The sequence below is a fragment of the Myotis daubentonii genome, chromosome 3 (genome assembly GCF_963259705.1).
Source record: "Myotis daubentonii chromosome 3, mMyoDau2.1, whole genome shotgun sequence".
Taxonomy (NCBI): Eukaryota; Metazoa; Chordata; class Mammalia; order Chiroptera; family Vespertilionidae; genus Myotis; species Myotis daubentonii.
In genome coordinates, this window is record NC_081842.1 from 50,505,582 (window position 1) to 50,527,989 (window position 22,408).

The following is a 22,408-nucleotide window of genomic DNA, read 5'->3' on the forward strand; positions in this document are numbered from 1 at the left end:
AAAAGAAAGTTGGAAGTAACAAGGGAATTAATTTCTGGCTAAAAATGAACACACACTAGGTAAATGGCACTAGATAAATGATACTGTTTGTGAATTTCCCTTGAATGCTCTGTCTCTGTTTTTTTGGGCATCTTGGGTCACACACCCCTCTCCCACTCCTTCCCCATCATATACTCAGTTATGGTCCTTACTGGTATGCCCAACTACACCGTTGCACATAAAGTAGAAAACTGCTCTTCAAATAACTTCAAACTTTAATATATACAAAAACACCCAGAACAGCCTATGTTAACTGCCTGTTTTTAATTCACCACAGGGCTGGGCTCCTGGCTGCATTAGTGCTCTCCTGATGAGGCAATCCGCACAGACAGCAGTGGTATGAAGCTGATAAAGCCTTGACACCCAATTCGCTTTCAGATCTGCTTCCCCCATACTGGTCCCTTTTAGCGCTATTACAGCATCTTAGACCTATACCCCTATTTAAAATTTAAAATCAGCATTCACACCTATTGGTCCTATCCAGAAAGAGGGAGATTTTGAAAGGAGGAGGCCTCATGATCGATGCTAGTGCTTATAAAGGAAAATTGCTCCCAGTAGCCTGGCAGGACCATAAACAGGGAAAAGCATTGCAATTCTTGGTATGAGGCAGGTTTCATTTAAGTGAAGAGGAAAACTGAAACTCTAGGAACCTCAAACAGGTAACTCAGCAACAGCTGACTACTGGCTTTACTAAGTCATTAGCTCCTTTACCAAAAAAATAAAAAAAATAAAGCACCTCCAGTAAGATTCTCTTGGCAAGAATTTCTTAAAACCTCCTCTGATGGGCTCAAGCCATGAATCTCTGAAAATGCTGCAGAGTATAAAGGTTAGTCATCTCATACTGAAAATCCAGCCTCCTCCCAGGAACTCTGGGATTGCATCCAACAGGGTGACCCCTCCGCACTTCCGCCCCCTACACACACACACACACACACACACACACACACACACACACACACACACAGGCTCTTACACAACTGCCACCTGCCTATACTACCACTGCCAGACTCTCTGTGTTTTTCCTCCTTTGGAAATCACTCTGGTCCAGAGAAATAAACTCTACAGCTTCTATGGAACTACACCCTGAATTATAAACTCTTAAATAAATAATCACCTTCTAAATATAAATATGAGCGTAATACACTCTACCTTTAGCTGTTGACTGGATGACTGATTAAATCCTTAAACCATATTATCCCTAGGATCATCTCCATGTTTTAACTTGGAATACATTCAATTTTTTTTAAGTTTAAGAAACTAAAATTACTTTAAATAACAACCTGCTATCTTCTTTTTCTTATTTTCATTTTTACATTTAAAGCACAGACTCACAATAACTGGACATTAAGAACTGTTAGAATTATGGCACACCAAGAATGAGAGCCAGTATTGCTCAATGGTTGAGCATTGACCTATGAATTAGGAAGTCACATTCCCAGTCAGGGCACATGCCCAGGTTGTGGGCTCAATCCCCAGTGTGGGGCATGCAGGAGGCAGCCAATCAATGATTCTCTCTCATCACTGATGTTTCTATCTCTCTCTCCCTCTCCCTTCCTCTCTGAAATCAATAAAAATATTTTTTTAGCCCTAACCGGTTTGGCTCAGTGGATAGAGCATCGACCTGCGGACTTGAGGGTCCCGGGTTCGATTCCGATCAAGGGCATGTACCTTGGTTGTGGGCACATCCCCAGCAGGGAGTGTACAGGAGGCAGCTGATTGATGTTTTTCTCTCATCGATGTTTTTAACTCTCTATCCCTCTCCTTTCCTCTCTGTAAAAAATCAATAAAATATATTTAAAAAAATATTTTTTAAAAAGAATTCTACTATGAATGACAGATACATTACTAATATCAAGCATAATATGCCAGAAATCCATTTAACTGAATATTTAAAAAGTTTAATGGCAGTTACTCAATAACTGATTTCGTATCTTGTAAGCATAAGAGAACTTCCTGAATAACCTTGTGTTATTTACTGAGAGCACAGAAAGTAAGAGTGGAAATCTGTAGCAAGGATTTTCAGGATATTTCTTCTTGAACTACAAATAGACAACTCCCTTATAAGAGAACAGAAATTATATATACACAAGGTTCCGTGCAACCACATTCTCTCTCAATGCATAAATTATTACCTTGAGATTGAGATTGGTGTTAGACTATCATTAACTTCTTTACAACATGTTAGTGCTGATAACATAGCCACTGACGTTACCTAACCTTATCAGCTTCAGATTTAAAAACGACATTAGACAGCATCATTCTAAAGGTCCAGAAATTCAGTCAAAGAGAGGAGGTAACTGGCTCCAAGGGATAACTTCAGAGTAACTGAATGCAGATTAAACTTAAATATCCCAGCCCTTAATCTAGGGCTCAGCCCACACATTAACATTGCCTTCAAAGTGACCCGTTACCCCAGGAGTCTGACCCGTCAGGTACTGCACAGGTTTTATTAAATACAACAAAAGCATAATCTATTTTCCAAGTTCTTCCTCCGTAGACAGAGAAGACTCCCAGACAAACTGAAGAATCTAGCTTCCCAAACCATCCTCTGTGCTTGAAGAAGAGGCAACAGGAGGAAGGAAAAATGACTCACTTCTTACATTAAACATAAAGATAAAATTCAAAAAGTAGATTATCCTACCAAAGTGGAAGCTAGATGAAGAGAATTTACATTGCAGGAAAGTAACTAGCTCTTTCTCAACAGGACACTGTTTGTAACATTTTGAATTATAAAATCTTCATAATAACCCTGACATACTGGCTCAGAGAATATAGAATTATGTCAGCTGCCACATTTTTTTCCCCTGAAATAATGGAATGATGGTTACTCCAATGCCAGTTTACACACACACACACACACACACAGACACACACACACACACACATACACAAAAAGGGACTTACTGAGCTGTAGAGATAGCCTTCACCATTCATGGCCACATAGAGGCTGGCCTTCACCCCTTGGATGGCCACCACACGCAGGCCCACGGGAATTAGATTGAAGAGAGCTAGAAAGGAAAAAAGACAGAGAGGAAAGGGATCAGTGACCTTTTGAGTAAATCATCTCGTTTATTAAGATAACTTTTTTGGGAATTAAAAACTGTGAACCAAAATGGAGAGGGAGAGGGAGGAGTAAAAAAGGAAGAGGGAGAATGGGAGAGAATGAATGTCTAAGGGTGAGGACAACTCACCCTTCTTGTCTCTGCACCACCACTATGTGGTTCCAGGTAAACCACATGAACTCATCTGTAATGAAGGGTTTACACTAGAAGGTTTCTAAGGGCCCCACCTGGATCTGAGAATTCAAGATCTCCCCTCCGCAAAATGAACAACACTCAAACCACGTAATATCAGATGTTTGTTTTATAACAAATAATTTAAACCACAATTTTTTCAATAGTGGAACATATTTATAGTAAAAAAAAATGCTAATAAAGTATGATCTTTGTAACAAATGCCAGACTTCTTCCTTTGTTCTCACCACTGTCCTTGTGCTACTGAAATAACTTAAGAAGTACAAGACCTTAAGGTCTAGTTGGGGAAAGAAAGCTAAGACATATGGAATCATCTGATACAGTGTATAATTTATGTCTATAATTAAATGTAATATATGCATTCTATATATATTCTCTGTGTTACAGAGTTCAGGAAAATGGAAGGTCTGTGTGGAATGAAGTAGTCGGGAAATATCTTACACAGAAGATGGAACCTGCGTTGACACCTAAAGAAAGGACAGCAGTTGAGTGAGCCAGGGACAAAAGAACATTTAGCGTGGCAGTAAATTAGGTGGCTCTGCAGGGTAATGGGTGTGCACAGGAAGGGGCTGGCAGATTGGAGGATTTATTTCACATTGGGAAGAAATGGAAAAGAACACCATGTAGATAAGGTAGGGATAAATAACTGAGACTCTGGCATTCTAATCTTAGAGATCTGGACTTTCCAAATGGGCAGCCAGAAGTTGGCATAAAAGGGTTCAAGCAGCAAGATTACAAAAATGTGTGAGCCTTGCAGACAACATAGCTTCTAAAACCCACCACTCAGAAGCTGCATGATGTGGAGCTATTCATTTAACCTCTCTGCTTTAGTTTTTCTGTCTGTAAAATGGGCATAATAATCCTCACTGCACAAAACTGAAAGAATACGCAAATGCATTATCATGTTCTTAAAAATTTTCATAAACAGAGATGTGGTCTCTCTTATATTATGAGTTACTTATCATTAATATATAATGTCCATGTGTCAAGTAAGGTTAGCCTAGGGTCTGATGTAAAACTCATATATCATCCTAGTAATATTGAATTTATATTCAAAAGATTATTTAGTACTTTAAAAACAATGATATTTCATATTTGTGCAACACAATTTTCAAAGTGCTGATAAATCCATTATTGTATTTGACCTGCCACCACAAACACTAAGAAGAGTTCAGGACAAAATGATCATCCTAAATTTTAGAAGGGCAAACAGGTTCAAAGAGATAAGCTGGGTAAAACAGCATCTGAACAAAGCCTTTCTGGCTCTTTAATGTGGTTACCTGCCCCAAATATCCTATTTCCCCCCTTCTTCCATTTCAAGTTTAATTTCTCCTAATATCTGTTCTTACCCTCTTACGAAATAACAGGTGATTTAGCTATTTCCCTATAGAACTTGCAGCTAGTGTGGCTACAGATTCAGTACTAGCCAAGAAGATGTAGGCAGAAGGGTCTCTTAATGCATAAAGCCTCCTTCCCTAAAGACAACTCATAAGTGTCTCTTGCCCTGATCTCAACACTTTACCTAACTGCTGCTTAAACAGTGGCGGCTGGATCATGACTAGACCATGAGAACAAGGGCTTCTCCTGAGCGAGTGGTAGCAGGTGAGCTGGAAGGAATTGGGTCCCCAAGGACTTTGTAGAGAAGTGGCACCGGTCACTCATTCAGTGTCCTAGGTCTGCCATTTTTGTGGGAAAATAAGTCTGTGCAACACAGAGTTAATCCTAATCCTAACTGATAGAGATTGGTAATGAAAGCAGAGTTAACATGAAAGATACAAACTAATGCAAGATAGTTACACGTTGTAAATAATCACATTTACTAGACAATATCAAGTTTAATGACAATTCTTATGGGAAAAGTAATGAAATCCAAAATTGTACATAATGTCTTTCCAAGGTAAAGATTTCCCAGGCAAAATGCAGGGACATTGGTTCCTTTAGCTAAAACAGAAATAGAAAACCAACTATGAAGCTTTACCTATCTAAGGAGAGTGAGAAAACTACTCAAGTTAGGCAGGGACAAACACTTGTGTGAAAGTTTTATATGAACCACAAGGTGACAATGACTTTAGATAGTGTGCTTTGGGAGATTTAACAAGTTCATTAAAAAAATCAGTTCAAAAACCAATTTGTAATTAGACTTTTTAGTGGTAAAAACTACAAACTGTTCTCTTTGGGAGGGTCTGCATCTGCCTCCTAAAATCTTGAGAAATGGAAAATGACTTACCCTTACCTACTCTTTCTCTTCAGTGTAGCACACTGGCTATAACCCACTGGAGCCCTTCACTACTCAGTGGGAATTCCTCCTAAGTCTCCATTCTTTCTCTTCATCCTCAAAGCCATATCCTAACTCATGTAACCAAGGCACACCATTCAAGTACCTTGCATCTATTCCTACTATTTCCCTTCTTATAACCTCTAGCGATGGATTCCTCAATGTCTACAGGATAGATCCAAAGTCTTTACTTTGGTGCTCAAAGCCCTTTGCAACCTGGTTCCAACCCAATATTCTTTTTTATCACCTGTCACTCATTTCATCCACTATAACCAGCTTTTAAGAGATTTTACATTTGCTAAGTTCCCCCATGATCTTTAACTAGGCTGATCTTTTTTTTTTATTTTATGCTCTCTTGAAAAAACTTATTTTCCCATTTCTAAATTTGGTCAACTCTTTTCATCCTTTAAGACCTATTTTATTGAAGTACATCATGAGACTTACCTGAAATTGTTATAAGAAGAGGAGGTGTGTTCAGAGAATATAAATGCAAAATAAGGCAAAAAATGAATTGAATCAAATAGTTAAAATATTTTAATATTCTCCAGATATTATAATCTTTGTAATAACTTTCAGCTTTTAAAATGTAGTCTTTTGTGATTTATTTTCTTACCTTACTCAGTTTTGTACTTAACTTTCATTTCATCATACTATATTTATTTTTCAAAGGGGGTCCCCAAAAGCATATAAATTTTAGGGCCTATAACACTTAAGTCCATCTCAGAATGAAGTTTAAGTGGAAAGAGAGAATGAAAGAAAGTAACAAATGAGAAAGAAAAAACTAAGAGATTATATTACTTGAATGTCTACTTTTGTTTTCAGGCATTGTGCCAGGCATTTTGATATGCAAAATGTCATTTTTAAAATAAACTAGATATATGACTACTTCACTTTATTTCAGGGATAAAAATATTACCTTAGTTTTTGGGTACAAAGTGGATAAATAAAGGGAATGAAGTGTCATTAAACGTTGGCATAAAATGCCTTAGTTGAACTCTCATATAGAACTTTGTAAATATTTTGATAGTGCCTCTGATTTGTCATTTATTCTTTCCACAAATATTTATTGAGCACTTACTGTATGCCACATGTCATACATAGGCCACGGAAATAGATGTATCCAACAGATGTAGTCTCTGGGGAATTATTTTCATCTGTAAATCTTTTTGAGACTCCTACTATCCTGTGGGCAAGTGAAGGCCCTAGAAACTTGTACTATTATTCTCATTGCCTTGCATAGCATCTTGGTCATAGAAGTCACTACTCAATATCTGCCAAATAAATAATGAATCAGCAGTGGTTTCTCCTTAAGCTTTCTTATTTACAGCTTTTCTAGGTCACATTTCCATAATTAAGCATTGAAGATAACATTTACCACACATAGTATATATTCAAATGTGGAATTTAAAGGGAAAGCCAGAACCCTACATGATACAAAGTTTGAGAGGCTATAAACAGAGGGTGCATGGGGCCAGTGTGTGTGTGTGTGTGTGTGTGTGTGTGTGTGTGTGTGTGTGTGTGTAAGGGGATTCAGGTTTGTGGGAATGAAGAGGAAGGGAAAAGTTTAGGGAATCTGTTACACCCAAGATATTAGACATCTTATATAATTATACTGAACCAAAAAAAAGTATTTTATAAAATTGCTATGTTATTATTCAACTTAATTTCTACCTGTCTATTATCCACAAAAGTTATTCCAGTGACAATATGGTGACAACCCAAAGAACATCATAAAGTACCTAATGCGACAACCAATAAAGATGCAAAGAGGAAAAATAAGGAGAAGGGGAGAAGAAAAGAAGGAAGAGAAGGAGCAAAAAGTTCATTCCAACAGGTAAAACCTTCTTTTCAACAGGTAAATCCAGCATCTTCCTAAAAAACTTCTAAGGGCAGGCTCCTTATTGTTTGTAATAATGAAGCACTATAAAGTGCAGTTATATTTTAAAATTCTGGGTTGAATTTGCTGAATAGGCAATGAAAAAATGCATTGATGACCCACTAAAAACACAAGTAAATTTATAGTGGAAAATACTGAGAGAGAATGGAACTATTTGGGGTTATAATCTATGCACTCCCAATATAAGATCATCTTGAAAATTCAGTATCATTTCCCATATGTTAAAATAATCTCAAGAAAGATATTTCATTAGAGTTTAAATGATATTATATCCTAAAGTTGATACCATATTGTTTTCCCCTTTAATCCTACAGTCCCTTGCAAAGACATTTGTAACTGTAATATCCTATCTAATAAAAGACAAAAAGGGTAATTAATGGTACCTCTGCTACACTTCCCATTGGCTAATCAGGGTGATATGCAAATTAACTGCCAACAAAGATGGCAGCCGGCAGCCATGCAGCTGAAGTGAGCAGGCGGCTTGCTTGCTCCAGTGATGGAGGAAGCCAAGGTTCCCCGCCTGCCACTGCCTGGCTCTCAGCCCAAAAGCAACAATGTTTCAATTATAGAAGGTAAACAAACCCCAGATACCTGCTTTCAGCCAGCCGTGGCCTCAGAGGTGGGAACGTCAGTGACAGCAACAATGTTTCAATTATAGAAGGTAAATAAATCCCAGAAAAAAAAAGAAAAGAAAAAAAGGAGAGGCTGGGAGCTTCAGTCGCCGGCCAGCCTGAAAACGTCCCTCAGCCCCTCACCCAGACTGGCCAGGCAACCCAGTGGGGACCCCCATCCTAAAGGGGGTGTGGCCAGCCTGCAAACAGCCATCAGCCCCTCACCCAGGCTGGCCAGGAACCCCAGCGGGACCCCAACCCTGATCCAGGACACCCTTCAAGGCAAACCAGCCGCCCCCCCCCCACCCCTGTGCACCAGGCCTCTCTCCTATATAGTAAAAGGGTAATATTCAAACTGACCCTAACAGCAGAAAGACTGGGAATGACTGGTCACTATGACACACACTGACCACCAGGGGGCAGACGCTCAATGCAGGAGCTTCCCTCTGGTGGTCAGTGTGCTCCCACACCGGGGAGCTCTGCTCAGCCACAAGCCAGGCTGATGGCTGCCAGTACAGCAGTGGTGCTGGGAGCCTCTCCTGCCTCCTCAGCAGCGCTAAGGATGTCCGACTGCAGCTTAGATCTGCTGCCCGCTGGCAAGTGGACATCCCCCGAGGGCTGCCGGGCTGCCAGAGGGATGTATGACTGCCATCTTAGGCCCAATCCCCCGGGAGCAGGCCTAAGCTAGCAGGTTGTCATCCCCCGAGGGGTCCCAGACTGAGAGAGGGCACAGGCCAGGCTGAGGGGACCACCCCCCCTGAGTGAACAAAGTTTTGTGCACTGAGCCTCTAGTTTATAAAAATATTCATGGGCCACTCAATTGAATTCCCATTACTCATGAAAATAATATTTATTTCTGGCAATTATTCATCATTTACTAAGGTCAATTTTTTTCTCCCTCTCTGCTTTCAATAGGAAAATGATCTTAAGGAACAGTCAAAAATTGAGGAGATTAAATCCAATACAAAAGTGGTTATAGAAATTATGGCACAAAAATATTAAATTTTAAAAAGCTGGAAGCTATCATAAAAATTATGAAATCTGGAAAATAATAAAATATTTTAGTTAACAACTTGATGGATACATATCAATACTTTTCTTCTCCATTATTTTGTATTAATAATATCTGAAAAATATTTTATAACAATAATTTTATAATAGTCAGGCAAATTTAATTGTTCCCTCATCCTAATTTCATAGCATTTCATACATAGTACTTATCACATTGCTTTTTCATATTAATGTGTTTGCTTAAGTCTCCCTGCAAACTAAGAATTCTTCAAGAATATGAAATATTTATTTCATCCAGACTGCATTGTACAGTAGAAACCTAAACAGTGTGGTCACTAAATTTAATTTTCTAAAACAGCATTTCTTACAGAAATTAAGTGAAAGATGTGATTGTCCTATTTCTTTAGGTATTGAATCAAGGAAACAAGACTGGGATGAGGACTGAAGATTAGTCCAGAGAACAGAGCTATTGATCATAATCTCTTCTCCTAACATTTAACAACTTTGTCACAAAGGAATGTAACTTCACAGACCCTTAGTGTCTGCTCTGAATGTTTCACTGACATTATGAAGGTCAATTAAAATATTTTTTTACAAACACTTGTTAAACCATAAAAGTAAAATACAAAGTATCATTATTGGTGTTGGTGGTTGTTGGTACTGGTGTTAAACTTCCAATTCTAGAGCATTCATAAAGGGCGTATGTGGCAGGAAAATCTGGGTCATCATTATGCCATGTTTTAACTTGAATTCCTTAATATGTCATGGGGGAAAAAGCAGCAATGCCTTTCAGTTTATATATTTACTAGAGGCCCATTGCACGAAATTCATGCATGGGAGGGAGGGGCGTCCCCTCAGTCCAGCCTGCACCCTCTCCAATCCGGGACCCCATGGGGGATGTCTGGCAGTCAGACATCCCTCTCACAATCCTGGACCGCTGGCTCCTAATTGCTCACCTGGCTGCCTGCCTGGTCGCCCCTAACTGCCCCCCACTCCCGCTGATCGCCTCTCACTGCCTCTGTGTGCCAGCCTGATCACCCCTATCTGCGCACCCACTCTGGCCAGGTTGTTCCTAACATCCCCCCTGCCAGCCTAGTAACCCCTTACTGCCCCTGCTGCCAGCCTGGTTGCCACCAACTGCCCCCCTCTGCTGGCCTGGTTGCCCCTAACTGCCCCCACCCCCGCTGGCCTGGTAGCCTCTTATTGCCCCCCCCTGCTGGCCTGGTTGCCCCAGGCAGCCTTCCTGGTCAGTCGTTTGGTTGTCCCTCACTAACCCCCCTGCCAGCCTGGTTGTAGGCAGCCATCTTGTGAGGGTGTGAGTGTTAATTTGCATATCACCTCTTTATTATGTAGGATGATTCAGAGAACAAAAACAACTTTGAATTTAAAATAAAGCAATGAAAAGGATGTAAAAAATCAACATAATTTGACTATGTGGCCTTTAATCCCTCTGACCTATTTTATAAACAACTGGTTGAAATAATTCAACTGTCTGACTTATTTTGCATTGAATTTACTGATTTATGAAATGGATTAACGATTTGGGGCTTAGAGAATTAAAAATTTTCTTGTAAGCATTGGCTAATAGGAAACATTGTGGATTTTCTACATAGTGAAAATGAGCAATGTGGTGATCCTTTTCTGAAAAAAGCTAGTAGAAATGTTTGCCTTAGCTGTAGTAGATATCCTACCATTGGCTTTTCCTCCTGATATCATCATATAACCTTTCCTGTGTTACTTCAGAGAGGTTCAGAAACTTGAATAATTAACAAGTCAATTGAATGTGATTCTTCTTTTTACCCTCAGATGAAAAATGAAGCATATCACTATCGATAATGAAAGCAAATGCCTTTCATCACTCATCCTCTGCAGCCAATTTATCTTACACAGACTTGTCTCACTGTCCATTTCAAGAACTCAGTGAATAGCACAGGTGCTGTCCATAAGATCAATGGGCAAAAACACCCACCAAGAAATCACTGCATGTTTTTAAGCTTTCAGATTTGTATCTTCCACAAATCTTTCCTCACAAGTTATGTTGCCCAAATGGACACTGTGGCCTAATAGGTTTATTTATTAAATCATTCACATATACTCCAGATGTTGTGCTACACTTGTAATATAGTGGTATAAAAGGCAGACATGGTACCAGCCATCACTATGGTAAAAGTCTAAATTGTAAAAGAATAGCCCCTAGCGTGTACTCTGAACCCACCTTTACAGAGGAGGGCACTGAAGCTCAAAGATGTGATTTTTCCCAAGGTCATTACGTCCACCAAGAAAAACCTAGGATGTGAACCTAGGTTCTGGTGTCTGTAAAGTGAGGGAAAAAAATTGTTGCTCTTAAAAAGTAAAAGTGAAATTCTAGTAACCACAAGCTAAGCAGTTGTAAAGAAAGTGAGGAAAAAATAGAACTTTAATAAATATATTGAAGCCTTAAAAGATTGTTTCAACCAAGTAAAAATGTCCCACCCAGAAAATATAAAATCTTTAGTTCTTCTTTATTAAAATCACACACAAACACAAGCAAACTTGCTTGAGATGGTTTAGACATGCTCAACCAAAGCTTTGCACTTCATTATCATTGAATAGCAAAATGAGAAGGCAGTTTTGAAAATGTATGCACATAATACTGACAAGCAATTACATCAAAGAGTAGAAAGTCAATGAAAAACCACAAAGAAAACACTCATAATTCCACTCAATTTATGTTGGCATTGACACTGAAAGGTTATATTTGCTGCTCACAATTTAAATATACACATGAGGAGGCAAAAGTGGGCTTATAGTTGTGAGTATGCAAAAACACAGTTTATACTTATATTATTATTTATTAACTAGGGGCCTGGTGCACGAAATTCGTGCACTGGGTGTGTGTGGGGAGGGGAGTGTCCCTCAGCCCAGCCTGCCCCCTCTCACATACTGGGAGCCCTCAGGCGTTGACCCCCATCACCCTCCAATCGCAGGATCGGCCCCTTGCCCAGGCCTGATGCCTCAGCCAGAGGCGTAGACCCCCATCACCCTCCGATCGCCTGATCGGCCCCTTGCCCAGGCCTGACGCCTCCGCCAGAGGTGTCAGGCTTGGACAGGGGACCCCCATCTCCCCCTGATCACTGGCTCTGGCCCCCGCCCAGGCCTGAGGCCTCTGGCCCAGGAATCATGCCTGGGCAGGGGACCCCCATCTCCCTCTGATCGCTTGCTCCACCCCCCGCCCAGCCTGACGCCTCTGACCCAGGCTTCAGGCCTGGGCAAGGGGACCATCATATCCCCCCAATCCCCGGCTCCGCCCCCCACCCAGGCCTGATGCCTCGGCCAGAGGAGTTGACCCTCATCACCCTCCGATCACCAATCACCGGATCGGCCCCTTGACCAGGCCTGAGGCCTCTGGCAGAGGTGTCAGGCCTGGGCAGGGGACCCCCAGCTCCCCGCGGTTGCAGGCTCCGCCCCTGCCCAGGCCTAACGTCTCTGGCTGAGGTGTCCGGCCCGGGCAGCGGGGACCCGCAGCTGTAGTGGCCCCGCGATCGTGGGCTCCGCTTTAGGCCCAGGCAAGGGACCCCTAGCTCCCGGGACTGCCAGTTTCGACCGTGCCCAGCTCCCATCGCTGGCTCCACCCCTACTTCCTGCTATCACTGGCCAGGGCGGCAAAGGCGCCTGATTCTCTGATCATGGCTGGGGGGCAGGGCAAAGGTGGCCCCAGGCCCGCCTTTGCCCTGCCCCCCAGCTCTTAGCTCCCCCCTGGGTTTCCGATCACTGTCAGTGGCAGGGGGCTTCTTCCTGCTTTCCCTTTTGCCTCCCTGCATTGTGCCTACATATGCAAATTAACCGCCATCTTGTTGGCAGTTAACTGCCAATCTTAGTTGGCAGTTAACTGCCAATCTTAGTTGGCAGTTAATTTGCATATAGCCCTGATTAGCCAATGAAAAGGGTATCGTCGTACGCCAATTACCATTTTTCTCTTTTATTAGATAGGATTATTGTATTATCTTCCACACAAACAACTGTAAACCTACTTTTTACCCACTTTCTATATTATCTTCAATCCAAAAATATTTCTATTGAAGTAAATATGGTAAGATTTGTTTTTAAAATAAATGGAGGGGGGAATAGAATATAAAAAATAAGATGATGATTTTTGTCATTATTATTCTCTCACTTAAATTCGTCTCCTTCATATCATCTCTAGTTACACATCCCTAGTTACACATTTACTTTTTCCAAAGGACCACATTTCACCTATCACTCAGTTGTGATTGCTCAATAACATTCACTGGTTCCCCACCTCAAAAATATGGTCCTGTGATGCTTCCATATATATTCTGCTTCATCCAAACTAATCAGTTCTTTCTCCCCCAACAGGGCAGGAGTTTTCTCTGCTAGGTGCTTCTGCACCTCCTTATCTGAAATGCAGTGCTCCTAATCTTAGGTCACATGCTTTGATCCTATTCTTCAAGATTCCATTTAAAATCCACTCTCACTGAGCACCACAGCTTTGGGGGATTGCTCTCCTCTCTGAAGTCTTGTGATTTTTCAGTATTGTTTTGTCTTACATAAATGTTCAGCTGCTCTGGAAGCAGCTAGAAGGCATAAGTAGTGTGGGAATTGTCTTTGTAATCCAGAAACTAAAACTGAGTTGGCCTTCAGTGTGTTGGAGTTAATGAAGATGAAGTATTCATATAATGTCCTATGTGAAACTCCAGTCATTTGGTTGTAGTTGCCTGAAACCATGTCTTAAGAAAACATTTGAGGCTAGGCCACAATGAATGTGAAAATTTAATGATGTCTGCCATAGACACAGGAGGGGCACTTGGCCATTTCTTTGTCATCTCTAGCTTGAGGGCATCCTTTTACAATAAAATATCACAAAATATTTCATAAGAGAACATTAATTTGCACTCTAAAAGATATATTATTGCATAACTCTGTCTCAAAGTTTTTTGCTGTTGTTTTTTCAAAATAGTTCTGATGCCTTGCCACACCCATGACAAAAATAAGCATATTTTTAAAAAATAACTAGTTTTATTGATTTCAGAGAGGAAGGGAGAGGGAGACAGGGATAGAAATATCAATGATTAGAGAAAATCATTGATCAGCTGCCTCCTGCACACCCCGTACTGGGGATCAAGCCTGCAACCCTGGCAGGTGCACTGACCAGGAATTGAACACTGACCTCCTGGTTCATAGGTCAACCATTGAGCCATGCCAGCTAAGCTAACTAAACATCATCAGGGTTGAACCTAACCACCAATTAAAAAATAACAAAAACAACAAAACCTCCTCAGATGATTCCAAAGGGCCCTATTGTTAAAAAGCTATTTCATATTCAGTAGTCCTGGGGTAGTTCAAACAAGCTCCGCGGTAATGCTGGCCCTTACCAATCCTGACCAGTCAGCGGTTCAAAGCCTAGTGTGGGCAGCCTAGGCTTCTTTTGCCACTTACTGGAAAGGTAGGATCTGAAGACCCACTGAATGAAAATCTGCAGTTTAACAAGATCCCCATGCACTTAAGGCTTGAGAAGCACAGTTCTAGATGGGTGGTCCTCCATGTACGGTCTTGTGAACTTGTTAGAAATACAAACTCTCCAGCCCCCACTTAGACCTGCTAAAAGAGCAACTCTGGGGATAAGTCCCCCAAATCAGTAGTTTACTAAGCCTTCCAGGTGATTCTGATGCACACAAACATATGGGAAGCAACATTTTAAAAAAAATCACCGTTATTACACTTGAATGCACTTTGGAATCATTGGTGTTATTTTAAAAGAATACCAATGTCTGGATTCCATCCTCACAGATTCTGCTTTTATCGATCTGGAGTAAGACTTGGGCATCAGGTTTTCAAATGTACCCAAGTGATTCTAACATGCAAAACCCTTGGAACCATTATTCTAGAGAACTTGGATGTAGGTAGGTAGACTGTCTTCCTTTGCATCTTGGTAGGACTTCCCCTGCTCAGATTATCAGCAGAATCAAAGGGCTGAGGACAGACCACGTATAACTGTATTCATTCTAACACACTCAGAGGGAAATTCCAAGTGCAGTGGGGCTTAATTGCATCTAAGTTAGACTTTCATCTAATTGCCCCAATGATATGAAGGCTGGGCCTAGAGCAGAAAAGAATGCTGAAACTGAAGATAAATTGCCAAAAAAAAGGCTTGTTATACAATTCTTCAAAGCTCTGCTCAAGTCCTACATTTCCCCTGCAATTATTCTTGATGATATTTCAGCAGCATAGATCGCTCCTCTTTAGACTTTCCAAAGCATTCCCTTCCTGGAGGGTAAATGTGATGTTATATACTTTAGTCTTTACACATATTTCCCAATTTGCAGATGAGCTTAAAAGTGCTAAGCAAATGGACCAAGTTTATACAGCTGGTAAATTGAGAAATACATATTAATATCCATAACTGTCTGTCACTAAAACCCTGTGGGCTATTCACACATCACACTGCTTCCCCATTTACCAGTACTGATTTCTGGTATACACTAAAGGAACAATAAAAATGAGGTCTTCTGCCAATCCCTCAGTAAGAAGGAGCAAAGAGAAGCTTTATTTAGAATACTTTTTAAAAACTAAATTATAATACTATGGAGTGGGCTTCGTATTGCTGTACAGACACTTTTTGACATTGGTTTTCTCCTCATATCGGTCTCAGTGCCAGGGAAAGCAGATGTTCAAAGTGCACCCGCACTAAATCTTGGCTGGATGCTTGCCTGCTCAGTACCACTCTATCTAGCCTACTGCATAATAGATGAATATTTATATACACACACAAACACACATACTACACACCTCAAACTTCCCAAGTGAGATATATGAAACAGGGAACCACATTAATTAAGATTTTCAAAATTATTGTTTAATGGCTAATTAATCCAAAACACGTATTAATTTACAGTTTAAATACCTCAAGCACATTGAAGAAAAATTCTCTCAAGTTTAATGTTCAGCCTCTCTAAAGTAAACCACCATATTTTATAAATAAACCACCATATTTCATAAATAAATGATTTTTAAATGTGTTGTGAGAAGAATGCAGGGGTATAATTTAGGGAATATTTATTATGCACTAAATATTAACCAGAAAAGAGACTGGGGATTGAGTATAAAGTGGGTAATGTTCTAGGCATTACTTCTGGAACAAATAAACTCACTGAGTTCAAATCCTGGGTCTACAATTTAATAATTGTGTGACTATGAGCTAATAAGTTAAACTTCCGGTGCCTCAGTTTACTCACCTAGAAAGGAGAAATGATTACTGGAACTGATATATAGGATCATTGTGATAGTTAAATGTGTAAAATTTATAAAGTTTTCAGACCTTTACCAGTCCCTTAGAAAGTACTCAGTAAACATTAGCCATTATTATCTAATTTACCCCAAATTCAGAGGTTAAGGAATCTCTCATTGAAAATATATAATTCTTCCTTTATACTTCATAGTAGTATGTCCGTATGAAACACCAGTCCATATGAGAATAAAATTATTATGATCTAGCCCTTATTTAGTTGGTGGCTACAGCCTGAACGCCTAAGTGAATGAATCACATATAATAAATCCCACTCCCATTAATTACTATCTATATTAAGTGGAAGAATATAGGTAAATCTGTATAGTCTTCCAAGAAATAACTTGAGGAGGGAACACAGAATATGGATATAATAGAACTGAATTTTCTTACCATGCACAAATCAATTCACCTCTCAGAGCCTCAGAATCGGACAATTTCAGAGGGATTTTTAATTATCTCTAACTCATTACAACTCTAATTTAATACACTTTACCATTACTTCAAGAACCTCCCTCCCCTACTTTTTAAAAAATTTCTTAAAGCACCTGAGTATATATATTTATTTTACTGCAAAATAAGCTTAAATTATGCTACTTGTCCTACTTGAAAAAAAGAAAAAAAGAAGAAGAAGCAACATCTCCCTCTCTTAGGTAAATGTACCATTTACATACTTTCAGAAAATGACTCTGTAATTATCACCATGAATATGTATTCACTTTGAAAGTATAGTTAATACTGTGCAAGAGTGTGTTCTTCTACTTTTATTGCTAGAATGTTCACTTTTCCAGATGAAGCATATTCAATGTTCTTCCTGTTTTCATAATGGAAAATGACTATCTTACCTAGACTTTGAATTCTCTAAGATTCTCTGTCATTCTCAAAACAAAATACAAATGTGATCCAATTTGAATTAATTCTTCAAACTGGGTGTTGTTCAACAGATTCATTCTTTTTTAAAAAGTAAATATTTTATTGATTTCAGAGAGGAAGGGAGAGAGAGAGAAATAGAAACATGAATGATGAGGGAGAATCATTGATTGGCTGCCTCCTGCACACCCTCTACTGGGGATTGAGCCTGCTAACTGGGTATGTGCCCTTGACCAGAATCGAACCTGGGACCCTTCAATCCACAAGCTGATGCTCTATCCACTAAGGCAAACCAGCTAGGGCCACATTTATTTTTGATTGGGATTGTTCTGCAAATTCAGTTCCATTCATTTATTCAACAGGTATTGAATGTCTACTATGTGCCAGGCACTACCATAGGTGTAAATTGCAGACAAAGCTTCCTGCTCCTGTGGAGTTTATATTTTATTTTAGCCTTTCAATTTAAGTGGTAGGCTGATTACTGTGTTGCTACTATGAATTAACCTACCTGTATTAAATGGTAAGACCTTATACATGCCAACTCAGAGATAAATCAGGCATAGTCAATGTCCTTAAGAATCGTGTAACTCAAAGAATGTAAATAGCCCACATACATAATAAATACATACAAGTAAAACTGCATAAATATCCTAAAAGATGAACCATTATGCAAAGGAAAAAGCAGGACTTCCAGTTAAAGAAATCAGAAAAACTTTTCAAAAACAAAAAGCAGTTCATTTTGGTTTTGGATGATATAATCAGTGGGAAAAAATAACATAAGCAAGTACAGAATGAGGAAACCGTGGGGTGTATACGGAGAGCATTTTAGAGGAGAAAAGACACCCTATCTAATAAAAGAGTAATATGCAAATTAACCATCACTCCAACACAAAGATGGTGGCGCCCATAGCACAAGATGGCGGTGCCCAGGCCTCTCAGCCCCACAGGAGTCCTCCAGTCCCAGGGGGTGGCTGCTGAGAGCAGGGCCTGCTTGGCCATTGCCACAGCGACCTGAGAGCGGCCCAGCGGGCCCCGCAGACAGTGGAGACCACTGGGAGTGGGCGTAAGCCATCCATAGGACATCCCCTGAGGGCTCCTGGATTAGAGAGGGTGCAGGTCCGGCTGTGGGACCCCCTCCTCCACCCCCCATGCACGAATTCTGTGCACCAGGCCTCTAGTAATAAAATAAATAAGTATATTAGTGGTAAGTGTTCTGGAAGGAAAAATTCCAATTGCCAAGGTGGAGTGAAATGCTGAAGATAGGGATTGAAACTGATACAGATTAACCAGAAAAGGCCTGCCTGAATAAAAGCATCACTTTTGAGTAAGAGTATAAAGAAGATGAGGGAGTAGGCTATTGTGATTTTTAGAGGAAGAACATTGTAGGCATAGGAGATAGCTGGTACCAACATTTTGAGGAAGGAGCATGGTGTGTTGGAAGAACAGGAAACAGGCTAATCAAAAGAGGAGAGAGAACAGTCAGGATAGGTGATGGGTGGGTTTTATATAAAACATTGGTTAAAAGATGAAATTTGGCTTTTATCCTTAATAATGTGTGATGAAAGAGAATGAGTAGAGGTGAATTTATCTGACCTGTGTTTTAACCAGGTCACTCTGGCTGCTGTGTGAACAATAGACTGAAGGGGGAAAGCCATAAATAAAGAGGTAAGGTAGGAGGCTACTGCAGAAGTCCAAAGATGAAAGCATCTTGGACTAGGTAGTGGCAATGGGGGTATTGAAATGTGGTCCAATTCTGTATATATTTTTAATGCAGATTGAATTTACTAACGTCTTCCAATTCAATGCAAAAATTATTGCACCAGCTTCTCACAATTTCCCCCTGTTTGCAATGTGTTTAAAAAATAAAGTTTCAAGTTTTTTTCCAGCTGTCAAAGTTTCAGATCTGTCAGGAATATTGGAGATAATCTTTTCCAAACACCTCATTTTAAAGAGTGGAAAACCAAGGAAGAGAAAGCGTACATGACTTAAACAACATCACATAGCTAATAAAGGATAGAACCTGCACTGGAAACCAGGTCATCTGGTTCACAGTCCAAGCTACTTTGCCTTGCATTTGGTGATATTTAAGCAGTTTGAACCTGTCCTTTGAAATTTTATTGAGTTGTTTTGATTTCACAACATTGGATGATAGCTACAAGTATCCCAAACTTAAAAGTCTTCAGGGCCTATGCAGATAAGAGTAAAATATGGGGCATCTATTACATAAATGCACTAATTTTCCCCCTAAAGTGTGCCAGCTAAATGAAACATATCTGTGTAACCCTCCACTTTGGGATGTTGGACAATTCCCATCACTGTACTGGCCAGAAAGGCAAACAAGGATGTTATACTCTAACAGGGTAAACGGAAATGCAGATAAGGAATTGCAGTACACACAGGGTTCAAGCACAGTAGAGTAATATGAGTGATCAATGTGGAGTTTTTGTGTGGAAGTGGCAGTTGAAGGGGTAGATGGGGAAGGCCTCAGACAGACAAAGGGAATAGAGTTGAGAAGGGTACTGGTGAAGTCATTTCAAGCAAAAGGAATTGGTATGTGTAAAAGCTGCAAGACATAAAACGATGTGGTACAGACTGACTTACATCATTATATATGTTTTTGTAATTCCCCAAACCTATGTTTGATCACACATCTGTCTAGAACGGAACTCTCACTCTCTCCTGAAAATAAGTCAGATGGGACCGATTCCCTAGAACAAGGGTGGGCAAACTTTTTGACTCGAGGGCCACATGGGTTCTTAAACTGGACCGGAGGGCCAGAACAAAAGCATGGATGGAGTGTTTGTGTGAACTAATATAAATTCAAAGTAAACATCATTACATAAAAGGGTACGGTCTTTTTTTTTTTTTAGTTTTATTCACTTCAAACGGGCCAGATCCGGCCCGCGGGCCGTAGTTTGCCCACGGCTGCCCTAGATGCTTAAGATGTTAGAAAGTCTGAAATTCAATATGTTTTTCAATATCCCTGCTTTCCCTATTCTGGTAGGAATCAGGTACCCATAGAACTCAGTATGACAGTTCAAAACAGAAATTGCATTCATTAGCAAATATGAACACTCCAAACCCAGGGTACAGAGGAGAATTACCAGTTGTATCTGCAGTGATGAGGATCATCTGGAGGACTTGTCAAAACAGACTTCTGAGTCCAGCCCAGAGATTCTGTTTCAGTAGCTCAAGGAAGTGTATTTCTAAAAAGTGATGCTGATACTGGTGGTACGAGGACTAGACACTTTTTAAACCACTGATTTAGAGTACTCTTCAATACCCCTCAGCTTAAGGACCTCTAAAGTCTCTCACGTACAATAACTGCCAGCACTAAGAATTTTGTTTCTATGACAATGGCCACTTCTACTAGCTCCTTGTAAATATGGACCCTCACCTCTACTGATGAGAGTAACAACAACCAAAGACAACCGTCAACGCAGAACTGTGTTTTAGGCATTATTTTTAGCACTTTTCAAGAATCAACTCATTTATTCTACCCAACGACCCTTTTATCTAAGCGTTATGATGACTCCCCCTTTCTACCTTAAAGGCATATAATCTCAAATCAGATAAACCTGAATTCAATTCTGCCTCTATCACTATGTGTGTGACTTTCCAGATCTTTATACACTCTATGAAAATATCACATCAGGATTTGAAGAAAAAAAAAAGATTTCCTGCCAGTAACATACCTTTCAGTATTTATGGAAATGGAATCTGTGAATCAGTTTTTCTGAGCATATATTCATTTCCATATAAGAATGCAAGAAAGGCTATCAAAATCTTAGAGACCCCATGCTCCTCTCATTTTGTAAACTCAGAGATTATATAAATCTGAGAAAGTGTATGTGACTTTCCCAAGACCAAGCACTGGTCACTTCACAGAGCCACCGGCAAACTAAAGACAATCTCAGTCACTCAGCTCTTTCTAGGAATACACTTGGTTAAGTAACTTCCATAAGATTCTCACCCACAGTGTATACTGCCTATACATATTTGTCCATAAATAGTCATAGAGCAAGTAGGAAGAAGGATAATTTCAAATTGCTCATGTTTTGCTTTACTGACCAGAGGAACACAGGATGGCAGAAGTCTTAGGGTCAAAAAGAAATATAAGATCAATAAGAAGTTAATGCCAAAACCGGTTTGGCTCAGTGGATAGAGCATCGGCCTGCGGACTCAAGGGTCCCGGGTTCGATTACGGTCAAGGGCATGTACCTGGGTTGCAGGCACATCCCCAGTGGGAGATGTGCAGGAGGCAGCTGATCGATGTTTCTCTCTCATCGATGTTTCTAACTCTCTATCTCTCTCCCTTCCTCTCTGTAAAAAATCAATAAAACATATTTTAAAAAAAAAGAAATTAAGGGGCCAAGGTAAAAAAATAAGCATGAAGAGTAATTCCCTTTTAATTTTATGTGAACAGGTAAACTATTCAAGGACATAATTTGTGCTTGTCACACTCTCCACAAATATTATTTGGAGGAACAGTCCTTAAACTTAAAACACAATCAACAAAGACACATTGCTAACGAATGTCCTTCACTTCTAGCTATGCAAATCAAAAGGCAATGTTTTTATCTTTTGAAAAAATCAAATGAAGTAACTGCATTCATGAGCTAAGACTGAATATTAATTTTGCTCTTGAAAAGATATGCCACTATACAAGTAACAACATTTCATCTACCAGAGCGGTGCTCAGGATTATGTAATAATCTTGCTTAAAGAAAATCAGCAGGCTAACACATGTATTTCTTTTTCTTCTTATCCAACTTGACTTCACACCTACAAGTTGATATCATAATCTTAAAGTACAGATGACTCTAGAAGAAAATAATGTCCCTACAATTGGGTATGGCATAGTCTTAATCTCTCATGAGTATTAATATGTGTGTGTATTCTTAAGTAGGTGAAAGAGATAAAACCCCTGGTCCAAAAATGCCCCATGTTACGTGGAGAACACATCCTTATAAATATTTGCAACACTCCTTATGTCCTTGATAATTTTTCCAACTAACTATTTGGAGCATATTTCTGTTCATAGTTTAGCAATAGACCTTCTGTTGGCTTTGGCTATATCTATATACTTGTGACTAGTGATATCAAAATATCATATGTTTGGTATTATATAGAAGACATAACTGGATGACTAAATTTTCCAAATTTCCA

General features: G+C 39.8%; 1 protein-coding gene across 6 annotated transcripts in view; it reads right to left on the minus strand.

The window, feature by feature from the left end:
- FGF12 (fibroblast growth factor 12) overlaps positions 1–22,408 on the minus strand; it is a 538,919-nt gene that overhangs the window by 192,377 nt on the left and 324,134 nt on the right. For all 6 annotated transcript variants that reach the window (XM_059687391.1, XM_059687394.1, XM_059687393.1 and 3 more), the window contains one exon: positions 2,944–3,047. In XM_059687391.1, the coding sequence (XP_059543374.1) occupies positions 2,944–3,047 (104 nt within the window). The remainder of the gene's footprint in view (positions 1–2,943; positions 3,048–22,408) is intronic.